This window comes from Pseudopipra pipra, chromosome 21 (assembly GCF_036250125.1).
Source record: "Pseudopipra pipra isolate bDixPip1 chromosome 21, bDixPip1.hap1, whole genome shotgun sequence".
Lineage (NCBI taxonomy): Eukaryota > Metazoa > Chordata > Aves > Passeriformes > Pipridae > Pseudopipra > Pseudopipra pipra.
This window is the reverse complement of record NC_087569.1, coordinates 4,843,037-4,865,476: the sequence shown is the minus strand read 5'-3', so window position 1 is coordinate 4,865,476 and position 22,440 is coordinate 4,843,037. Positions and strand designations below refer to the sequence as shown.

The following is a 22,440-nucleotide window of genomic DNA, read 5'->3' as shown; positions in this document are numbered from 1 at the left end:
ATGCAATGGCACCAGTATTGCTTTGAAGCCTTTACATCAGAGCTTGGCTGCTCTTTCATATAAAACTGTCCATCAGCTGCTCAGGTGATGCAGCACAACAGCTCTACAACCCTCTGTGTGTGTGCATTAGGAAGCACCCAGTTGGCTTGATTTCAATTTCTTAATATCCATCTATCAATAAATAAATTAAGAAAAATATGACATTATAATTTTTCAAATTAATAAAAATATACAGTTCACCAACCCAGTTAATTTATTTTGCCGCTGACAAAAGAAAAAGTAAAAAAAATACTGTATTTTAGCTTTGTTGCAATCAGAAAGAGTTTTGAAGCAAAATTAAAAAGAAAATTATTTCTGTGCAGCTGCTTAAAGCATATGGTGTGGATTTTAGCTGGGCTATAAATTCTTGAACGGAATTAAGGACTTCACAGTGGATCCAATACCAATCTGCTTCACAAAGCTGCTTGGGCTGGGACACAGGTATGATACCAGGGAAAAGCCTGGGAAGAGCATCCCCGCCTCACCACCTTGTTGGTTTAACCTCAAGTCAAGAAGAGAGCTTTAAGAAGGACTCAAATCCCTCAACTTTTCAATTCTGCCTCCCTCCGGGGCGAAACAGCTGCAACCTTGAACCCTTAAAACCTTCCCTTCCTTTCATGCCCAGATAAATCCTGACTTTCCCAGACAAACAGCGCTGCCATCCCCCGAGGAAAGCTCCGCTCCCTCGCTCTCCCAGGACAGCTTCTCACTGCTTTGCCAATCTTTGATCTTCCTGCCCAGTTAAACAGCCCAGCCCAACATGTGCCTCCAGATACTGCCAGCTCGAAATCGCGTGTGCCGTTTGCCACCCTGCCCTGGGATCAGGCCACGGCGGGGCTGCTTTCCCTGCTGGACCTCTCCTGGAGCCTCGGGTAACCCACGTGCCTCCCTCCTCACCCCTCTCTCTGCATTTCGGGTTTCTCAGCTCCTGCTCTCACCCAGCTCCCAACCCATCCATGGGGAGCAGAGCAGCCCAGATCCCTCCTCCTGCCTCAGGCCACCGGCTGCCGCTTCTCTTGCATCAGCTCCAGCCCCGGCGCTGCTGTTGCATGATTCAGCTCAGTGACTCGATGAAAAACTAAGCAAAGAGGGAGAGGAATTTATTTTCCATCATGCCAGCACACTGAACTGACTCATCCTGTGCATTTGCTGGGCTCAGCAGGAGGGAGGAGGTGGACACCCCGGGCCAGGGCAAGGACACCCGCCGGCGTTGGTCCTGCACCCGCAGGGATCGGGGACAGCACGAAAGCAGAGTGACAAATACAGATGGCAAAAGCAGGGTCAGAGTGCCAAATGTTACAGAATTCCCCTCCCTCACTATTCTATTGATCAGTCTTTATAGTATGAAAGTGGATTGACTTTGTTAATATCTACATTAGTTAATATAATACACTCCGATGCAATGACGTGTTAGAATTTTACTGGAGACTTTGGTATTTTTCATGCTGAAGTAAAACAAACTGAAGGACAGCCTGGCTCTGGAAATAAGGACTTGGCTTCATGGAAGCTTAGAGCTGTCTGTGAAGGACAAAGAATATGCCTGAACACCAAGCTAATGCCAGCATCCCAGCCCCTCTGACACATCTCAGCCCATCTGACACGTTATTTAAACCCTCACAGTGTTTTCTGGTGCCACAGATCAGTAACTCCAGGGACACTTGGATCCACAGACAAGCAGCAGGAACACTGCAGAAACAGGGTTGATTTGCAAAGTTTTACTCCAATTAGTAATCAATAACGTGGGTGCTTGTGTTTAGTCAAATCATGTGGTACTTGAACTTAAAGGGCTGTAAGAACCCTGTGTGAAACCAGATTTGGGGAGGCCCAAGTTTGCTGGGGCACCTCATGCACATGGATAATTATTTACCCTTGTAGTTCTACACTTTGCATCCCATCCTCTCCCCTCAGTCAGCACAGGCTGAATTCTCTTAATGCTACAAAGCTAAAAGAAAGAGATGACTTTGAAACAGGGGACACATCCTTCCCCCAAAACTGAAAGAACATCTTTCTAGTGAAGAGATCAGCAAATCATTTGCTCTGTCACTAAATGGGGAGAGATGTCAGTTCTGATCCTCGAGGTTCTGCAAGAGCACAAGGATAGAGAACATCTGCCAGTCCAGCCACGTTTGGTGAAGCAAAGTGGGGCAGGGAGGAAGGGGAGAAAACAGAATTCCAACGAGGGCAGAGCAGCCTGGGCTATCCCACATCACCTCCAGCTTCCCAGGAGCTTCACATAAGGTGAGTGGGTGCTCTGACCTGCCCACTTCTCCTCCTGCCTCTGAGCAGTGACCTGGAACCTACAATCGCTTCTCTCTGTTATGGTCAATCCAAACTTTCATTTAGATATTTTAAAAAATTAGGTCAGAGGAATCCGTGCAAGAAGGAGCACATTAACAGCCTTTGTGCAAAACCCACCTGCACATAAATACCAAAATGCAACCTTTTGCTGGTATTTTATACTGAGCTCACCCTCTTGCTTCTCTTTTATGACAAAGCAAGACCAGACACCGATTTGTGTAGAGCCTCAGAGTAATTCTGTAATAAATACAGAGATAATTCTGTATTTGGAGAAGCAGGGACTGGATTCTCAACGACGCTCAGCAGAACACCTCACCCAGCCCAGCCCTCCTATCCCCATTCCTTCCAGCACCCTTCAAGCTCTCTTTTTTTTCCACAAGGATGAGAAGATGCTCCTGACCCTGCGAACTGAACCGGGGCTGCCTGTCGGAATCCTGCAGAAATAGTTTCCCAGCACCGTTGTCGTCTCCCCGGAACGCGTGGCAGCGGCATAGCGGGGCTCCGTGCAGACAGCCCACCAGCTGCCAACGGGCACTCAGCACTTTGTCAATTATATAAAAATCAGAGGATTTGGGCTCAGCCTCCCCAAAGTTGCCCTGGCAGTACCTGCTGTCTCGGTACAACTTGCCTGCACATGGGATGGGATGGAGAGGAACCTGCCAGAGCGTCAGGAAGGTGCTCGGTGCCTGTCGCTTGCTCCTGGTGGGGTATGTTATGTTTGGGACTTTGCCCGTTATCCCCACAGCTGAGAAATGGCCATACAGGGTCATACAGGAGAGGTTCTGACCGTATTTGAGAGTCTCTAAGTTCTGTCCATCACCTGGAGCTCAGTGTCTCCTCCCAGGGATGCTTCTGACCCTGCAGCAGCCGCCCCACGTGCTCGGCAGGGAGAGCGCATCTGCCTTCGAGATGCTGGAGTGTATTTAAATCACCTTCCTCAGGAAAGATGTTGTTTAAACTGCAATCAAGCCAGCCAAAAATAAATAAATAATCATTTACACACTTCTGTAAACAAAGCAATGAATGGCTGTGGAGCTGCCTTTACCCCAAGAGGAGGCCGTGACCTCTCCCCTCTCCAACAGCTTTGGGGAAGAGAAGTGAGATGTGGAGGGGACATTAACAGAAAATTAACCGCCAAAAATATTCACTTTACTCCATTTTGGTAAATGCAGTGTTTTAATGGGACTTCCACTGAAAAGCAGGGAAGCTCTGGGCCCAAACACAGCGCTGGATTTTGATGTATGCTGTTGACTTCCCCAACACAGAGCAATTTGTAATAGCTTTGCCACGCTGTTGTTTTCAAAGCTCCTGCTACATCACAAGCATTTATTTCTGACCACAAAATTACATTTATTCAACAGAAAGCAGCTCAGGGTCTTTAAGAGGTTAACTTCTGGAGTGCTTGGCTGCTCTCCAGCCTCTGTACGAGCATCAGTGCTAACGCAAGGCACACAACAGCACCCAGGCTGGCCGTGATTAATAGAGTGCTGAACACGCTGCTTTCCACATACACACACTTTTCATTCCCTTGCTTCCATAGATCATGGACTTATCCTCAAAATATCTGACTGAAATTGAATTTGGCTTCTCTCTCAACCGTTCATTTCCTATGTTATGCAAGGTTATATCCTTTTCTGCATGAGCAGAACCAAACCAGCTGCAGCTTTTGAGAAGAAAATGTGTTTTCAATTATGAAGCTGGCCTGAATATTGAACCACAGTTCTACTGCTACTCTAATTGAGCCATCATGGAGTGAACCTACAGGAAAGAAATTGTATTAATTAGGTTTGGAAATTTAACATGAGGAAATTAAAGGGGGTAAAATAAAAAAAAAAATAAAATATATGAGGTATCAGCTCAGGAATACTTCAAAATGCAGAAGGAATGTAGGTCTGTAGTGGTTTAGGCACACACATTATTAGAGTACCCCTTCAAAGGCACGATTAGGAGTTCCAGCACATCAAACTGATTTTCAGCTTCTGTTGTCTGCATATGGAAAATTATTAAATTACTCCACTGACCAAATTAATAGTTTAAAGAGCAATTCAGCTAAGTGGGGAGCCAGAGTGGTCTCCTCAGAATGGCAATACCCTTAAAAGCACTTGCTCTGTGAGAAGAACATGAGAAATGGCTTTCACAGAAAGCAAGTCCAGTTCGTTGTTTCGGAGCCTGTGCCTTAAAGGGTTCCCCAAGTGAGGGATTACTGCATTACTGTTGGACAGTGCTCTTATGCCACATGAAAAGAATGGTAATGACCTCAGGAAATCCTTTCCCAGCCTTAAAATATCTGTCTGATGACTTCACAAATACGGATTCCAACATTAGATCTCCATACCACAACTTCAGCTCCATGAATTAACGCAGCCCCGAGACCATCAACTCCCTTCTGCTTTCTTCCTTTCAGATTTCATGTGCAAACATCCAGGCACTGATGTGCCCATGGCAAAGCACAGTGACCTACCCAAAGCACAGCTTGTTCACCTGGCTGCTTGCAGGAGGGCCTTGCAAATTATATATAATCATTTCATGACTAGATGATAAAGCTCTTTAACCTCTTTCTGATTCTGTCCTGTATTTAGCCCAGCATAGGCTGAGCAAACCATTAATAAGTTGCATCCTCAGGTTAATGGTAAGAAAAAGAAAAAAAAAAGATAGATTTAAGACAGAAGTGACAGGAATTTTACAACTCTTAAATGAATGACTTTAACTGTCTTCTCACAATAGCCTTTTTGCACTATCCAGACCTTAAATCTTTCAGGAAAGCCAGAAGAGTTACTCACAAAAATCAAAAGAACAATACCATCAGCTTTGAATCAGACACAACATTCTGCTCAATTAGAAAACTGCATTCAAATTTCCATTAAAATCCTAAATAAGGAAAAAGTACCATAATGAAACTATTCTCCAGTGATGAATTAATAGAGTCTCCTGCTGAACTAGGAATGCATTTTAATACTTGTAGTACGCTAAATTTCATTTCATAATGCTTTTACTTTAACTCATCATAAAAAAATCCAGTTACTTAGCACACTGAGATCTATACAAAAAAAGTTATTTCCAGCTACTAATGGAAACTGGCTATTTGATAACTGAAACAGTTTTTATCTGAATGAATGAGATAAATAACTAAGGAATACAGAATGTTCTGTACTGGGGGTTTATTTAGAAATTCATATTATACAAAAGGGAAAATATGGGGGGAAGTATCAATATTCCATGTTCAAAGGAAAGAAAAATTGGCTAAAGTGACCTGTGGATTTGTTTAAATAAAGTCAGCTGGCCCCAGGTTTACCAGCAGCTCCCATAAATCACACTTGGGAGGATACAGAAATACCTGAGCTTAACTTCACCTCTCTCCAAGTCACGTCAGGCTCACCAAGGTTCAGTTCAAGGACAGTTTAAGTCAACCTGAGCTGACACATTTGCTCTGCTCCTGCCCTTGCCTTTGCTCTCCTGGCCTCCCCCCTGCACTGAGCTGCTGCTCTGAACCATCCTGGTGGGAAACTAAGCCAGCAAAAAAGGGAAAAAAACCAAAACTTTGTGCCCTGACATGGACAGGGACACCTTTCACTAGACCAGGTTACTCAGAGCCCCATCCAACCTGGCCTTAAACAATTCCAGGGACAAATCTGGGGCTGAAAACTGATGTTTGTGTAGTAAAAGCAGGGCACCTCTTGCCCTCCTCCTCCTTCCTCCTCCCTGCTCACATCCCACAGGTACTGTGTGGCCAAAAGGTCCCTCTGCCAGCTCTCCCAGGACATTAAATATCAATTAACAGGTAACACACAATTGCAAAGCAATCCCACGGGGCTGAGGGGGTGGGTGTCCAGCAAAGCCATCTTGGGAACTGGTAATCAAGGCATCTCCAGTGGATCTGAAATGGGGAAAAGCCTATTTGCTTAACACAGCTTGTCCCTGAGATACCTGGAGCACTCATCTCCTGATCTTTTAGAAAGTCAGCCTTAACAACAAACAGAAACCAGATCTATATCCTGAACAATCAAATATAACTCAGCAGAACAGACCAATATCCTTCGTATTTTGATTTGTCTCCAAAACAAGATACAGTAATTACATCTATAATCAAATACCACAATTCACAGCTTAATGTTGTGCATTTATGTAGTCAATCATAATTAGTTCAGGTTTTTTAGGTTTCTAAAACCCTGTCTAGATTAGGGAGACTGGAATCACCAGCTCACAGATTCAGCAGCACAATCTTGTAACGTATTTGTGCTTTGTTTACATAACAGGGGATTTCTACCAACAAATTTTACTCCTGTGAGGTTGAATTTGTACCAAAATAAACTTAATTTTTGTATCAGTGAAGCAAAACTACAGAGGAGGAGTGTGTATGAGCCATACACAGGAACAGGGAGCTGTCTCTGGCGAGATCTAACGGGGAAATCTTCTTCACTGTAGCCAAATTTGGATTTATGCTTCTTATTTGATCCTCAGACATCCCCTTCATGAAAAACAGTGCTGAAAGCACACATACACTTTTCAGTCAGTGCATTGCAAGCTTGAAACTGAAGTGAAAAAGGTTCTAAAAGCACTGCAATCCACTCAGAGCAATTTTAAAGTGTAAATTTCCATTGGCAAACGGACTCGCACAAGTCATTCTTTGTTCTCACAAATGTCTATTAGATACATCAAGGACAAAGCTGTCATGTTTATTTATTTATTTCTAGCAATACATGGGAAACTGGGTTGTAAAATAAAAACTACCACACTGCTTTTAAATGAGGAGTTACTGCCTAGCTGGGATACGGATTCAGCAGGATGTCCAAATGCAAGCCTCAGTAAGGGGAGCTGGGCACCTAATTCCCTGTGCTGACTCCTGCAAACACGCTTTAGGGGCATATTTCCTGGATAACTTTAGGGGCACAGCTCTATAATGTGTAAGAGTATAAGCTAAAACCTGTATCCACCACTCCACACAGGCACAGATCTTTATAAGGACAAATGGAATTTGCAGCCTCCATCCCGGATGTTTTCCTAGCGGTGGTACCACAGCTCCCATCTGGCCTCCCGTGAGTGAGCACCCCACTGCTGGCCACAGCAAAAATGGAAAATTCTCTAACTGGCCCAGCTGCCCCTGCCTATAGAAATACTTCAAAATAACAACAGTTGGCTTTGAAACTCGTGAGCACTCTGCTCGTGTGCTCTCAGTGGTGTGAAGAGAAATCAAAGTCGGAGCCAGCACCAGAGCTGTTAATGCTTTCTGTTGGTTTTCCAACAAACACCTGCCAACTTAAGGTTTGCCATCAGCCCTCTTAAATACAATGTTTTACAGCTGAGAAGGTTTGCAGTGAGAACTGTTTGTAGCATCCTCACGTGTTGTGTAAGGACATTACACTGCACTCATGAGGAGCTCAAACCCTGAGGTGGGTGAGGCACAGCGAGCTGGATGTGCCACCTGGGTCATGCCACGGGGAGGAGATGCTGAGGGCTGCTGAGAGCAAAGTGGTGTGGCCAGTTTAGGTTGTCCAGCACAAACCCAGTGTATCACAGAATCACAGAAAGGATGGGAAGTGACCTTAAAGGTCTCTTTCCACCCCCCTGCCATGGGCAGGGACACCTTCCACCAGACCAGGTTGCTCAGAGCTCCATCTAACCCGGCTTTAAACACTTCCAGGGATGGGGCAGCCACAGCTTGTCTGGACAGCCTGTGCCAGGGCCTCACCAATCTCACAGGGAAGAATTTCTTCCCAATTTAAACCTACTTCTTCCTCATTTAAACCTACTCTCTGTCAGTTTGTAGCCGTTCTCCCTTGTCCTGTCACTCCATGCTCTTGCAAAAAAAGTCCCTCTCCATCTTTCTTACCCTTCAGGTGCACACACACATCCTGCACGCAGCAAAATGCAAAGGGCTGAGCCCCTGCCCTGCCCTGCCCAGGGGCTCTGTGCCCACCTGGCCACGCTCACAGACCACCAGCACACCAGGCTCGTGTGAAGCAGCACAAAAAGCACGATGAGAAGCATAAATAAGCTCTTACCTCTCCCTGGAAACTCTTCAGTAACGGAGCTACCTGTTTGCGCAGGTCCTGGAAGAGAGAAGCGAGACATTCCATCAGAAAAATCTGAAAGGATGGGTCCTTGTCAGGTTTTTCCTGACGTTATTTTTGGTTCTGAAGTGCTGCTTAAATTCTGATCCCATTCTGTGGGGGCTCTGATTGACACAGGAGTGTACCTGGAATTCACTTTGAACAGGTCTGAATTCCCAGCCTGACATACACCTGTATCTGCTGCAAATGGTATTAATTATCAACACTGTGCTGATGTTGGGTAAGCACTGAATGCCTTCAGTCCCCTAATTCAGCTGAAACATTAATGAGATTAGAAGTAAATGCCTCTATCAGCGTCCACAGCAGCTACACCTCTGAACTTATGCCAAGGAAATTCCCACAGATGGGAGCCAGGCTTAAAGGAAGATGACTCTGGACCATCATTTCAACTAAGAGTGCTGCTATTTTGTAAAATCTCTATTTCTATTTGTTATTTTCTCAGGAGTGCTCTGATTTTAGCCATCAGAGAACTGGAGCACATTTAAGATGACAGCATTGTTTGTTGTAACTCAAAATCTCTTCTTCCAAATCACAACACACCTAGTGCTATAAAAGTCATTAAAATACTGCCCACAGAACCAATCTAATGGTTTATAGCATATTTTTACTTAGCAACCAAGATAACTTAGGACAAAAAAAGGTATATCTATTGTACATTGAATTCTCTGTGGCTCCACTTTTACGCTGGTTTGGGTCTAATTCACTTGAATTCTCATCATTCTCCTCACATGCATGCCTGAAGAATAAAATCCTGTAATTTTACAGAGGACAATGTTGTTCATGCACAGCCAAGATGCTGGATTCCTGGCTTTGCCACTGACAAGACACGAGCACTGACCTCATGGTGAACTTACACCCAGGAATAAACCTGGCAGAGGTAAAAACCAGTAAAATGATGCTGCATTTAGAAGGGCAGCACTGCTTTGGGAAGAAGGTGAATTTCCCATCCTTGGAGACTTCCAAGGCTCAGCTGACCAGACCCAGTGTGGGTGCTAAAGGCCCATTTTTAGGGCCAGGTGAGGTTCTGTCAGGTTCCCATCACTCCAGAGTCATGGGGACATGACTCACAACTGGGACAGCCACCAAGTGCTCCTGTAACCACGGAATCTTCCCACCTCCACACAGGCCACAGTCCCTGAGCTACCTGAACCTCCTGCAAGAGGTCATAAAGAGGTCTTTGAAGTATTTTCCCTCTATAAAAAGGGTCTGTTGAAGCCCTGAGTTTTTTGGAAAAGAAGGTGACCTTAAAAAAGTTGGGAAAGTCTCTTTTCCGACACATTTACTTTTACATCTACAGTCAGGCAACATACTGGACATTAAACCACTCACCAAAACACTCTCAGCCCTGGATTTAATCTGATTTTCCTGAAGGAAAAGTAGGCTTTTGAGAGAACTGATTTTTGTCATTTAAATGACAAGTCATGCAGAGAGTTGGAGTATCAGGAGTTCTCCCACTCCCTGAGAAATGGCTTAGGGGGCCAAAGGCAAATGAAGCTATCAAAGACAAATGATCAGCCAAATTTCACTTCTGACATGGTTATTGCACTAAAATACAGCTTAATCCCCATCAAGGATAATGTTGCAGCTTTCTAAGCTCCCTCTTCACACTGAACTGAACTGTGCTTCTGTTCTCAGACCAAGCCAAGTCACCTGAACGTTTCCTGACATCTCCTGCTGCCTGTTTTGGGAAAGGAAAAGGTTAGGTACTGTCCTTGCATATCACAACCACCTACAAATTACACCCCTACCAAAGCAAACTGGCAGGTTGAGCAGCTTTTCCCCACTCCCTGCCTCCTCAGGGAGACCCGAGGGCTGTGCAGGTTTTATAACATGTTTTCTTTGTAACCTGACGATGCTGACAGTAACAATAACCAGGATGGCAAAATAAATGTCCACATTCAAGGCCAAAATCTAGCATGGGAGGTTTTAATGCACAGCAAAATTACACGCAGAGAATTAGATTTACAGTCCAAATACTGGCACCCTTTATAAAATCAGGAAAAATTATACTATCCAAGCAAAGCTTCTCTTGAAATACAAATATCAGCTGGTCAGAAATCACTGGTTTTAGGGCTTTTGTCCCTGGTATTGCCTCTGAATTTACTGACTAGTTTGGCACCAGCCATGAAAGCGATGTCAGAAGTGAAAGCAGAAATACAGGAGATCTAATTCCAGATCCAGAGGCAGCAGAATGTAATCCTTGCCCCTCTCTGTCTGCATGGCAAGATCCTGCTATTTAACTGCATCCTCTGACACATCCAAACTTCTGAAAGACAGGATTTGCAGCACTTTTTATTTCATTACATAAACTATGTCAGGACTTCACCTCTTATTCATCTTGAATAATGAGAGATGTTGTTGGCTGTTTATAACAGAAAAGAGGGAGAGAAGGGGGGGAGGAAAGGAATACAAGGAGCATCCCAAAGGCACGAAAACAGCTGGTCAAGCTGTCAAACAGGGAGAAAAGCTTTCAGCTACAAACTCTGATTCCCACACAGCCTTCATTTAGTGAACTCAGGATGCCAAACACTCATCCCAGCCATCAGAACATTACCAAGCAAGATTCGTGCCATGATGGGAAAACCTGACGTGCTTGATTCAGACAGAGGCTTTTGGTGGTGGTAAAACATCTCCTGCTAGAGGAGAAGGCAGCTCAAAGTGCTTCAGTCCCACTGGTTATCCCACTGCAATCAGTGCTGGGCAGTCCCAGGACACGCTGGTCATCAGAGCACACACCTGAACAGAGTAAAATGCTCTGGCAACTTGAAATCTTCACAATAACTTGAAATCTCTTGCAGCTGAACAACTGAGACAGAGCATCCCCCTGCCATTACCCTCACAGAGCACACAGGTTTAGAAAAGGAACTGCGAGGAATGAGCTCCAGCATTTTGAACACAATCAAATACTTCAGGCAGGTGAGTGGATAAATGGCAGGAGCCATCACAAAATGCATGAACCCCTTTTTCACACCAGTTTTTCTCTTCACTCCTCTCTTCCAGCCTCCCCCTTGGAAAGAGTTTATAGGCCACTCGTATAATTCCTTCCTTGACGAAACGACATCAAAACTTTAGACAGCTCACAATAAAAGGGAAATAAAAATAAACAGACAGAAGTCAGGAATACATATGCCTCGAGTCACCAGCTCCAACTCTGCCGGGGAGATTTATTTTTGGCAGTTTGGAAAAATTCCTCATCAGACTTTGTCTGGAAATATTACCCTAACTTCAAATAGAATTTTCTCTTCTTTACACTAAATTGAACAGAAAGAAGGACGTTCAGTTCAGACCCGGGGGAATCTGCAGTGTTGGTTAGCAAGGACACCGCATGATTTATTATCTGTTTAAAGTGTGGTGGCCTTTACTGCCTGGGCTGTGATCAAAACAGGAAAAGCATCCAGCTCCAGCCCTCACACAGCTACCAAACCACTGCAGCCAAGCAGAACAGCTGAAAAGGGTACATGCAACTGAATGTTAAAACAAATTATAATTTATCAACATAAACACACTGAAATATTTGAGTATTCCTATACAATCCCATTATTAGCCTATTTTTCCGTGCCATCTAAATATGTGCATCCTCTCTCTCTCTGGATGATTTATCTGGGGTAGAGCAGTTTTCTGAAAAAGGCTGTATCACAGACAAACTCGGTATCTGAAGCAGAGCCTATGAATTAGGATGTTGTATCATTATCTGAATGAAATCTGATCGCTGAGAACCAGTATAGTGTTTTCTTTTTACAAGGGTATAAACAAAGAGTTTATATTTTGATCAAGTAGCTACACAATGAAATCTGAATCCACATAATTTTTAGCTGCCTTTCCATTCTCATTAAAAATAACTCCACAGAAAATAAACCAAGAATAAATCTAAGTTAAAATCCTGGGCAACAAATGCATCTTTCTGCCAACTAAACTGCATTATTTATCTGTATCTTAATACACTGTGTACAGTACAAAGGACACATCAATGCTCAGGCTACCAACACTGTATCTGTAATTTACTTGAGGTCTGAAGCTACACAAGCACCTTCTGATCTCTTTGCAGGCTGCTCCATCTCATTTACCTCCCAAATGCTTATCTCTAAATGTCACAACAAGAGCCCTCTGACCCCCAGTTTGATAAAGTAGTCCAGCAAGGCTGAGCTTGACCTACACACCTTTATCATCCCCACACAAGTATTGTGCCCTTGTGAAACAAAACAAACCCCAAACCTGGGCGAGTGTTCTCTCCTGCACCACGTTTCCTATGGATGGTTCTACACATCGACTGCTGGAGACAGGCATTGGCTGGGGAATGTGTCTGGGACAGAAATCATCATGAGAAGCAGCCCACTGGTATCAGCATCGGTGACATCATTAGCTCAGCTGTCACAACCTATTTTTGAGCTGCCTTATCACCGGCGAGATGCTCCGGCTTTCCTGCCGCCTTCCCCTTTTGTGTTCCCTTCCCTGTTTGCCCACTTGGAATAGGGCACTGAACAAGTGCCCCGTGCTCCGAATCAGCAGGGCTGGACAACCTGACTCCACATACTTTCTTATGAGAACTTATGAAAAGGAAGAAAAAGAAAAAACCCAACCCAGAACAAACCTCAGACAACTCCCAGTATATACTGACTGTGCAGGAAGGTACCTGTCATTCATCAACATGCAACACTTCCCATCCCTGGAAGTGTCCAAGGCCAGGTTGAAGCAACCTGAGCTAGTGAAAAACATCCCTACCCATGGCAGGGGTTGGAACAAGATGGTCTTTAAGGTCCCTTCCAACTCAAACCATTCCATGACTCAATGATAAAGAAAAAACAGCGTGGCTGAAGAGGAACTCTCCTGCCAAGAACTGGGAACCAGGCTGATCCTCCCTCTCCAGAGGCAGCGTGTTGGTATGATGGATATCTGTTTCTAGCAACTGGGAGGATGTTCATCCATGTGCCCTCACAGCCAGGGCTCCACACACTCCATCCACACAGCTTTTATGCCCATAATGTCGAGCTCCTCCTTCCCATAAATGCAGCTGGAAGGGGGAGAGGTGAAAAGCAGCCGAGCGTGAAGGATTTGGGAAGAGCGCTGGCGTCACCTTCCGAGGTGTGTTTGATTATTACACACTTCAAGGACACAACTTGTCGCTGCGAAACACACAAATCAGCAAGTTAACTATAATTAGTCGTAAGCAGTTCTGCTGGTTAATTAGAGAGAGCAGCGAGCACAGATGCTTCACCCTGCTATGGGGAAACGGGTGAGCGAGTGGGGATCACTCACTCAACTACCAGTACACAAGTTTTAAATATTATTTCTTTTTTCTTATGGAAAAATCCAGAATATTCCATTTTTTTCCGTCAGAAATCCTGGGCCCACGTGACTGGGGGTGGAGTAAGGGAAACATTTAAGTCTTTATGTTTAATTAGTTCCAGCAAGTTCCACTTTGCTTTAATCTAAAAGAGATGAAACTAAAATCCTCAATAATTGTTCAAACAGGTATTATACAATAGCTCAGATGACTGACTTAATTCCTAAAATATAAGGCAAAGTAAATCATATGAGTAAACAATTAATTGCTCAATTTACACTATGATTTAATGATATAAAACCTCTTATTGCTTAAGGCTGCTGAAGTATTTACTTGAAATCCGATCATTAAAGAATTAATCATGATCTTATCAATTTTCTGATGTTTTTAGTTATCTCAATACACTAACATGCCAGTGTTTTCTCTGTACAAAAAAAAAAAAAAAATCTTTTAAAGTGACATTTATAGATATGTTTCAACCCTAGCACAATGATAAATAAAAAATCTTGATTTACAGTAGCAAAACGTACACCACGGTACTTTCGGAAATATTTCAGCTCACAGATCTTGTGCAAATTCCATTAGCTTTAATTATTTATTAGCAGTAGATTTAGATTACTGTTCTTGACCTATTTTTCAGTGTATGGACCCACCCAGTGAGAAGTGAAAAAAAATATTCCATTTGTGAAGGGCTGATTTAGTGAGCACAGGCTTCATCTTCAAGGAGAATATTAAGCAAAACCCTGTGTGTTGTAATTCGAGGGGAGATGCCTGAGCTTCAGAGAGGTTACAAACGGGGCCTAACCAGCCCATGGAATAAACACTAACAGAGATTCCTTGAAAAGAGAGGGAATTTCTGCTGTTTAACCACTTCAGACCACTCTGCAGAACTGCAGCCACATGACGATCCCAAAGGAAGCGACGGCGACACACGGAGAAGTTTCAAGAGTGGAAATACCCTGGTTTCCACCAAACTCCAGACAACGTGGATCCTACCAAACCACAGGGAAATGGGCCTAGAGGGAGGAAAAAACTGGGGGCTGGTCTTTTCACACTGTCAAGGTGGCAAAACATGCTCTTCCCAGGCATGGAAAAACGAAGCATCCGGGATGAAAGTCTTGAAGAAAAATGAAACCAAAAAAAACCCAACCAAACAACAAAACCAGAACTGCCCAAAAATATATATCCACACCACTGGAAACACTAACTACTTCTGTACCACCCTGGGCTCTGTGGTGCCTCTCAGGCAGAAACTCTAAGACTGTAAATACATTTAAAGTAGGCACTAAAGGCAGTGATCTCTGCAAAGCTGGGGCTGGCACGTTGCTTTCAATGGGACCACTCGCTTTGCTGAGTCTTAATGGAATCCTCTCATGGCTTCTTCCAAGTTCAAATAAACAAAAAGCTACCAGGTTTACTCTGGGCCTGTGCAGCAACGTCCAAACAGACTGGTTACCTTCACAACTGTTTAAAACATCCCCTCTGCCAAAGCACAACTGTTGCACCCATATATATATGTAGGTAAGTGTGTGTATATATACACACATGCACTGGATATAATAGAAGAAGAATTTTTTTAACTGACTTTACAAATTAGTTTAGTGAACGATGCTTTTTAGTATCGTGTTAAAACCTTGCTGTCATTTATAAACCAGGGAGTTAACACTGGCTAGGAAAGATGTTGAACAGAAACTATTTAGAACTTAAAAACTAGAGTTGCTAGGGAACAAAAAAAAAAAATTAATTTAAACAAAAACGAGTCAGGTGGAGCTATGGAAGGAGGTAATTCTAATGAAATGAAAAGCCTGGTCACTAAAATTTCAGTAGGAGGAGGGGGGAAAAAAAAAAAAGGATGACTTTTGTAACAGTTCACCAATACATGCAGAAAATCCAGCATTGCTTTTAACAAACAATTTAAAAGGCTACACACTGGCTAATGGCTCCATGGAGATTTTCCCTCCTGCTAAGTTTGTCCTGCCTTCTTGTCAAACCCTGTGGTCCCCACTGAAGGCTGAGGTGACACCAAACATGCCATGACAGACCTTTGTCATGGGAAAAACCACGTCTGTATCATGCCAGGTCAGCAGAACTGGGATGGTTATTTCATTTATGTAATGAAAAAGCATTTGATACACCAAATAAATATTTCAGAGCCTTTGAAGTGCACTGTTCTTGCCAGCAGGACAACCACGTGTCAGTGAAATCCAGGAACTGCTGTTCCCAGGACTTGGGTCAGGCCTATATCCTGCATATAGAAAGGATGATGAGTCGGTGCAGAGCTTTGTTAAGGACCTGCAGATGTTGTTAGATGAGCACATCTGCCAAAAAAATGGAAAGCAAACTGACTGGCTTAGTTGTGGATCCCAGTGTAGTTGTGCATACCAGTATAGCTGTACCTCCCAAAAAACAGCCTCACCTATATTTGTCAAATTTTAACCAGAACTGCTCTGTCCCTCCAAAAATTCCATGTCATTCCATAGGTTCTCTGCCCCTGCAACTGGGGTTTCCAGTGAATAAGATCCTGAACACTCCTCCCCAGTCACATCCTGCAGGATCTCGTCCTCCATCCACTACATTTTCCACTCTGAAAGTCTATAAAGAAAGAGTTCACACCACCTCCCTGGTTATTCACAATTACAGCCTGCAGATCAGAGGTTTCTCTTCAGCGGAAAATGGAGAACTTCTGAAAAAAGGTAATTATTATGAGCCTTAAAAAATTAACGTGTCTAATGAGAGGCTAATGACAGGGGCCATGACTCTGCAGATGATGCACCTGAAGTGCTGTGGTCCAATTAACAACACCAGTTCAAACACAGCCTAATGCTTCACACGGTGGATTTAGAAAGAAGAATATTTAATGTGAAACCATAATTGCAGCTGTAATTTTCCATATTCCCTCCACACAAGCAGTGCTGGAATCAGAGTGCACCATCCTTCAGCAGGTCTCACCTTCTGGGATGATGGAATAAGGAACTGGGTGCTGGGACTGGGGTTTCTCCTCAGTCTCAAAGAAAAAATGGGTGGGACCATTCAGAAGTCATTTATTTCAATGTACAGGGGGTTTTTTTTAGGAAAAATGGGACTACTAAAAAACATTCACATTTTAAAACCTGTTGCTGTTGCCAACACACAAGCATCTGGATTTAAAGTCAGGTTAAGTTCCCAAGAAGAATAACTCTGTGTTAAATATAATAGTGAGGAGCCAGGCCTCATCCTCATGGATCCTTACAGACTACCTGTAAATTGGGGAGGGGCACTGCCAAGACATCAGATATTGCAAAACTGTTTTCCCTACTCATTGTTTAAATATAGATTACAACTATAGCTGTGCATTAATCACACTCTGACAAACCTGCATGTAAGAACACAGGTGTATTTACTGATTTATATCATTGTAGCCAACCTTCTTCTTTGATTTGAATGCAAGAAAATCCAATACTACACAATCCTCTAAAAATCTTTTTATAAGATTTTCTCCTTAACCTCGGTCCTGACCGTCCAGTTTTATTCCAAAGCCAGTTGGTCCTAGAGAAAACAAGTTGTTTCAGGAGGACCTGGGTGAAAAGCCTATTGTCCTGCAAACCCATGTCCTGTATTTGCTAAAACTCTTGTCATCTTTTCTGTCTTTATGTTCTTTGTGACTTGTTCCACGCAGGGAGTCACTGGCTGCTCACCTGCTGTGGGTTCAGGCATCGCCCTTCGGATGCAGCTGAAGTGGGAACTTTGAGATTCCAACAAAGAGGAGAAATTCAAAACAAACAAAAAAAAAAAGAACACTGACAACCTCAAAAACTTCAGGATACAGACCCAGAGGTTTTACTACATCTAATTTAGCATACCTGGTAAAAACACCTCAAAATTAATATAACTGTCATCCTGCTGACCTAAATAAAAAAAATGCAGCACAGAGCTTTTCATGTTGCTTCAGCGAGTGAAGCAATTGGGAGAAAACAAACTTCTGCTCCCTTTACACTTCCTGGCAAAATTCCTACAGAAACAGGCTCAGGCCCATAGTGCTTTGGTAGCACACAGTAGACAGAAATGAATCACCAGAATGAAAGAAAGCAAAAGCTCACTACAGACTTCTTCAGTACATTTACTGTTTGGTAGTCGAACTCAAGAAATAAAAAACCCACATAAAGCGCTTTTGAGCAGCAGCATCTCCTCACCACTGTAATATATGGTCTCAGCTGGGATTAATTCCCAAATTCACGGGATGAACTGGGAACTGTTGCAATGCTTGGGAGGGGGGGGGGAGAGAAAGAGATAAAAAGATCAGGCAAAGGAACCCAGAGAATTGAAGATCCTGCTGCTTCCCCGTCGGTCAAGGCTGCGAGCCCAGCACTGAATCACCATCAGCTCAATGGCAGATTAAAATGAGACATACTTGTGTAATAATAAATCAACAGAATTAATACAAGCTTATCTTCCACCAACTTAGAAAAGGGGGAGGTGACAAATTGTGCTTAAGGACAAACAGTTTTACTGTTGCTGCACAAGCTGAGTGTCTGTAGGAAACGGCTAAATTTAGACAGCCAGCTTTTGATGAGAGCAACGGAAATTAATTCAAGTTTTTTTGTCTGTGTGGTTTTTTTAAACAGCTCTAGAATGTTACTCATCTCTCGAAACTCTTACCAAAAGAAGAGACTTCATAATGCACCATCCCTCCCTGCCTACTCCCTCCTACTCTTGCCCCTATAAAAGGAAGAATTGCTCCTTTGGGCTACAGCAATTTAGGAACTTAATGCAGTTTAACAAATTCCCTATCTCTTGGCTGGAGCTGTTTGGCTCCGACAGATGAATCAGAGAAGTCCATAAACGTCTGGAGGATTCCTACAGACTTTTTCTTGGATGACTATATATGGCAAGTACAGATCAAGTTATCTGCAATCGTTTTAACCTAAGCTTCAAACTTTTTACCTTATTTCTGGCTTTGTGGCAAACTGCCTTCATCTGCAACACCCCGGAACTGGACACAAACATGACAACTGCTTTTCCCAAAAGCATTTTCCCACTCGTTGCAAGGCAGTAAAAACACTTGAATTAAGACACACTTAGGTAAAAATTAACTTTTTTTCAATCCCTTCTGCCTCTCGGCAATACATTCCCATAGATGAGCGACCCGGGCTGTGATGCTGTGAAGCTCATGTTTTCATTTACACTATTTTGCTGTTACTGAAGGTGCACCTCACCAGGCAGCAGATGTTTTCCATCACTTATTACCTGAAATACCAACTAACACCAAGTGTCACGAGAAGTCTTGCACAAACTGGCAATGGAAGTGAAATCCACACTCAAAAAAAAAGGAAGAGGGGAGGTCAAAACTGCCCGACTGATGTACACAGGGACTTACAAAGGAATTCCAGCCATGCCTGCAACACCCTTTAATGCAGAGAAATACTCAATAAACTTCTCCCTATCACCATCTTTTATACATCTGATCATTTTTACAAGATGCTTAGTGAATACATCAAAGCCAACAGCATGTGATACAATACTGAAGGCTTCTTTTAGCTGCATCCAAAGCCTTTTCTCCGTGCATCCAAAGCAAAGGGTACGCCAAGTTCAAGCAAGTTCTTCAAGCTAAATATTCCTAACGTGTCTCAAATGGACATCCTGTGCCACTGAGGGCTCCCAGTGGGTAAGATCCCAGCTCCTCAAAGCCAGCAGTGAAACCTGGGTATGCAAACTTGAAAGCCTGAAAGCGAACTCTGAGTTTCGGACGCAAAAATGCTGCAAGGGCTCACTTTTAAATGTCACTTAAAGCAAAGATCCACAGCCAGACCTTTCCTCTGCAAGAGCCTACAACTGATGCCCCTGATGGAACTCAGCAGAGGAAGAACTGTGGCACAGCCACTGCCCCATCGCTCTAAACTGTGGGGCAGAGTCACAGAGGACTGAGAGCTGCCAGCACAAAATGTAGGCACAGTCACGCTCCATCCTGTGAAACACTCCGAGGAAATGCAGATAAAACAGGTAAAGAAAAAGCCACTGTTCAGAGGAGATTGTATCTTACCCAGCTGCTTATTAACACCGTGCAGTTAAAACACAGTATTTTAAATTTCCAAAGGCGTGCTGTGTCTGGAAATGCAATATTTGAATAAGCACTCTTAAGACTCAAAGCATATCAAGTTTTCCCACCTGACTACACCCTTATAAACAGTGACATTTCTGAACCACTGATCTCTTTCTTAGCCAGGGCAGGCACTGAGGCTCATGCTTAAGGGGAAAAAAAAAAAAAAGGAAAAGGAAAATTGGGCAAGTGACATCGTGGACTCTCTGAATCAGAATTGATTACACAACTTATCTTGATTTTATAACTTCTACTTATCGGATCCTGATCATCTATGCTTATAAAAAGCTGGAATTGCTCATTTTTTGAATTGATTTTTGGAATGGCTTGTGCAGCGTTTGATGGTCCATCAGATCTGAGGACTGAGATAACTCATTCATTCCATGGATTCACTCATGCCATGGATCCATCAGAGCACAGGTGCCTGATGTGTTATTCCTGATGCTGCTCTCCAAGTTCATAGAAGAACAAGGAAATGTTTCAGTGCCATTATCAGACAGTGGGAGCATAAACAACTGTTAGCACCTCTTGGGACAGAACAGATATTATTCAGTTGCATTCCATGGGGCTTTTTTCCTAGTGTAGATCCTAGGGAAAGGACTGCATGACAGAAACTCCTCATGGGTCAAGTTCTAGATGCACCAGCTGTGAGCGAGACAACTCCACAGCCCAGCTCTCTGCACTGCAATCTGCTTTTTTCCAACCATGTCAGACCTAGACCCCAAATTTTTACGGCTCTTCCTCCTCCTCCTCTGCTGGATGAGCTCCCAGAGCCCTGCAGCAGGCACTGCTCACTGCCTTCCAAAGTGCTCCTGCCAAGCAGGGACTTCTCAGGCAAGCCTGGCAACTCAGCACAACCCTCCTGCTTCCCCCAAGTCCTCTTGTGTTCAGCACCCTCCTTTTGACCAGGAGTTCACTTTTGGGATAAGTAAGCCATTAGTGTGATCCAAACCAGCCAAGGTTATTCCCCCCATAAACAACTTGTCCAGTGTTTCCTCAAGGACTTTGCTCTCTTCCATTTTTCTGCTCCATTTTTTTGACAGCTCTGACTGATGCTTGGGAGCGTTTCCCATTAAAAACCAGCACACTCAAGTGTGTAATATGTTCCTAAAACATAAATATTTGCCAGACTGCCATACAGAAATACTTCATTATCTTTTCCATAACTGCATAAAATACAAAAACTTAGGTTGCAACAGCATGAAACACTCCTGAAAGTGTGAAAATTATTGCTCATTTTCATGTAAACTGGAGTATTAAAGTACAAATCACACTGTTTACATTAACTGATCAGAAGAATTCCAGTTGATGCAAGTAGGAAGCTGGAATTATTAACATTTTTCTCTGAACTGGGTCTGTTAACTAATAGCTTTTTCACCCCTTATCAGCTGCACAAACAACAATGGATTTTAAATCAACTAAATGACCTGTGAACTTCTCCTAAATGGGGGGCACACAATTTAAGGCAGCCAAGAAAGTTTCGCAGGAGTCAAGAGGGCTCCTCGCAAGGGGCACATGTGGAGAGAGTTAAAGCTTCAAACCGCTATTTTTTTCCCCCCCTTACTCAAGTGTCAGCTGTGATAAGCCAAAATTAACAACCCTACACTGAACCACTTCAAATGAAGGGGAAAAAAAATTTCTTCTTGCTATTCTAGGTATTTTAAGTTGCATATGAGCACGGTGGCTAAATATAGACGGTGACAACAAGAGACAGCATTGTCCCTTCGGGCACATTGAATATTATCTCAGAATTCCCATCTTCCTGGGCTGAGCCTCCAGTGTTGGGCTGTTTTGGTTTAAATTTTTCTTACTTAGCAAAGTGTATATTAACCCTGACTTCGTTTTAGATGGAGTAGTTTAACAAAAAGTGTTTTGTTTTGTTGTGTTTTTTTTTTTTTTTTTTTTAAAAAAAAGGAAATCCTGATTCTGCAAAAGCACCAGAGAGATTTCCAGTAATTTTCCCAGCTCTGTGTTACTGCACAGAGAGCAGATGCCTTCTGCTTTCTGAGAGCTCTGTCACTCTGCTTTTAAAATGAGAAGGGCATCAATATGAAGTTTTTACAGCATCCTAAACCAGAAAGCCAAGTTAAAATTTTCAGATGTGAAAGTGTCTTTTTCCCCAGGAATTCGTGCGCTTCACTTTCACGTTTCAATCAGGAGTGCAAGGAATAAAATCAATAATTACTAGTTTCAAAACACTTCCTAGGAGTGCAAGTGCATCATCTGGAATCCAGCAGACTCATATGAGCCTTTAATATTGAACATGACCAGACTTTCAGACGACACGGCTGCTCCCGACTTCTGAAGTATTTAAATAGCACTGAGCGAAGCCCAGGTTTCTGCCTAATGTACCCAATGCACTTAGAACATTGACAACACTTCATTTCTAAGCTGGCCTCTATATGAAGTTTAATTTTTAAAGCCATCTATAAATTATCAATGACATCTGTTCTGAAAAATGTCAATTCCTGTTCCTTAGGTTGGCAGGACCCATCTATTTTGTGTAACGTCCTCTTCATATTCCAGCAGTTTTAAAGCTCTGTTGACACACGGTTTTTAAGTGAGGCATTGCTCTCCTGGGATTTCATTATGTAGACAAGTCTTGTTCTAAGGTACCAAAGACAATAAATGCACACAACTGTTCTGGACTATAACCCATGGCTCTGACTCCCAGAGATGAA

General features: G+C 43.2%; 1 protein-coding gene across 7 annotated transcripts in view; it reads right to left on the bottom strand.

The window, feature by feature from the left end:
• CUX1 (cut like homeobox 1) overlaps window positions 1-22,440 on the bottom strand; it is a 271,634-nt gene that overhangs the window by 156,241 nt on the left and 92,953 nt on the right. For all 7 annotated transcript variants that reach the window (XM_064677781.1, XM_064677784.1, XM_064677783.1 and 4 more), the window contains exon 3: window positions 8,337-8,384. In XM_064677781.1, coding sequence (XP_064533851.1) covers window positions 8,337-8,384 — 48 coding nt within the window. The remainder of the gene's footprint in view (window positions 1-8,336; window positions 8,385-22,440) is intronic.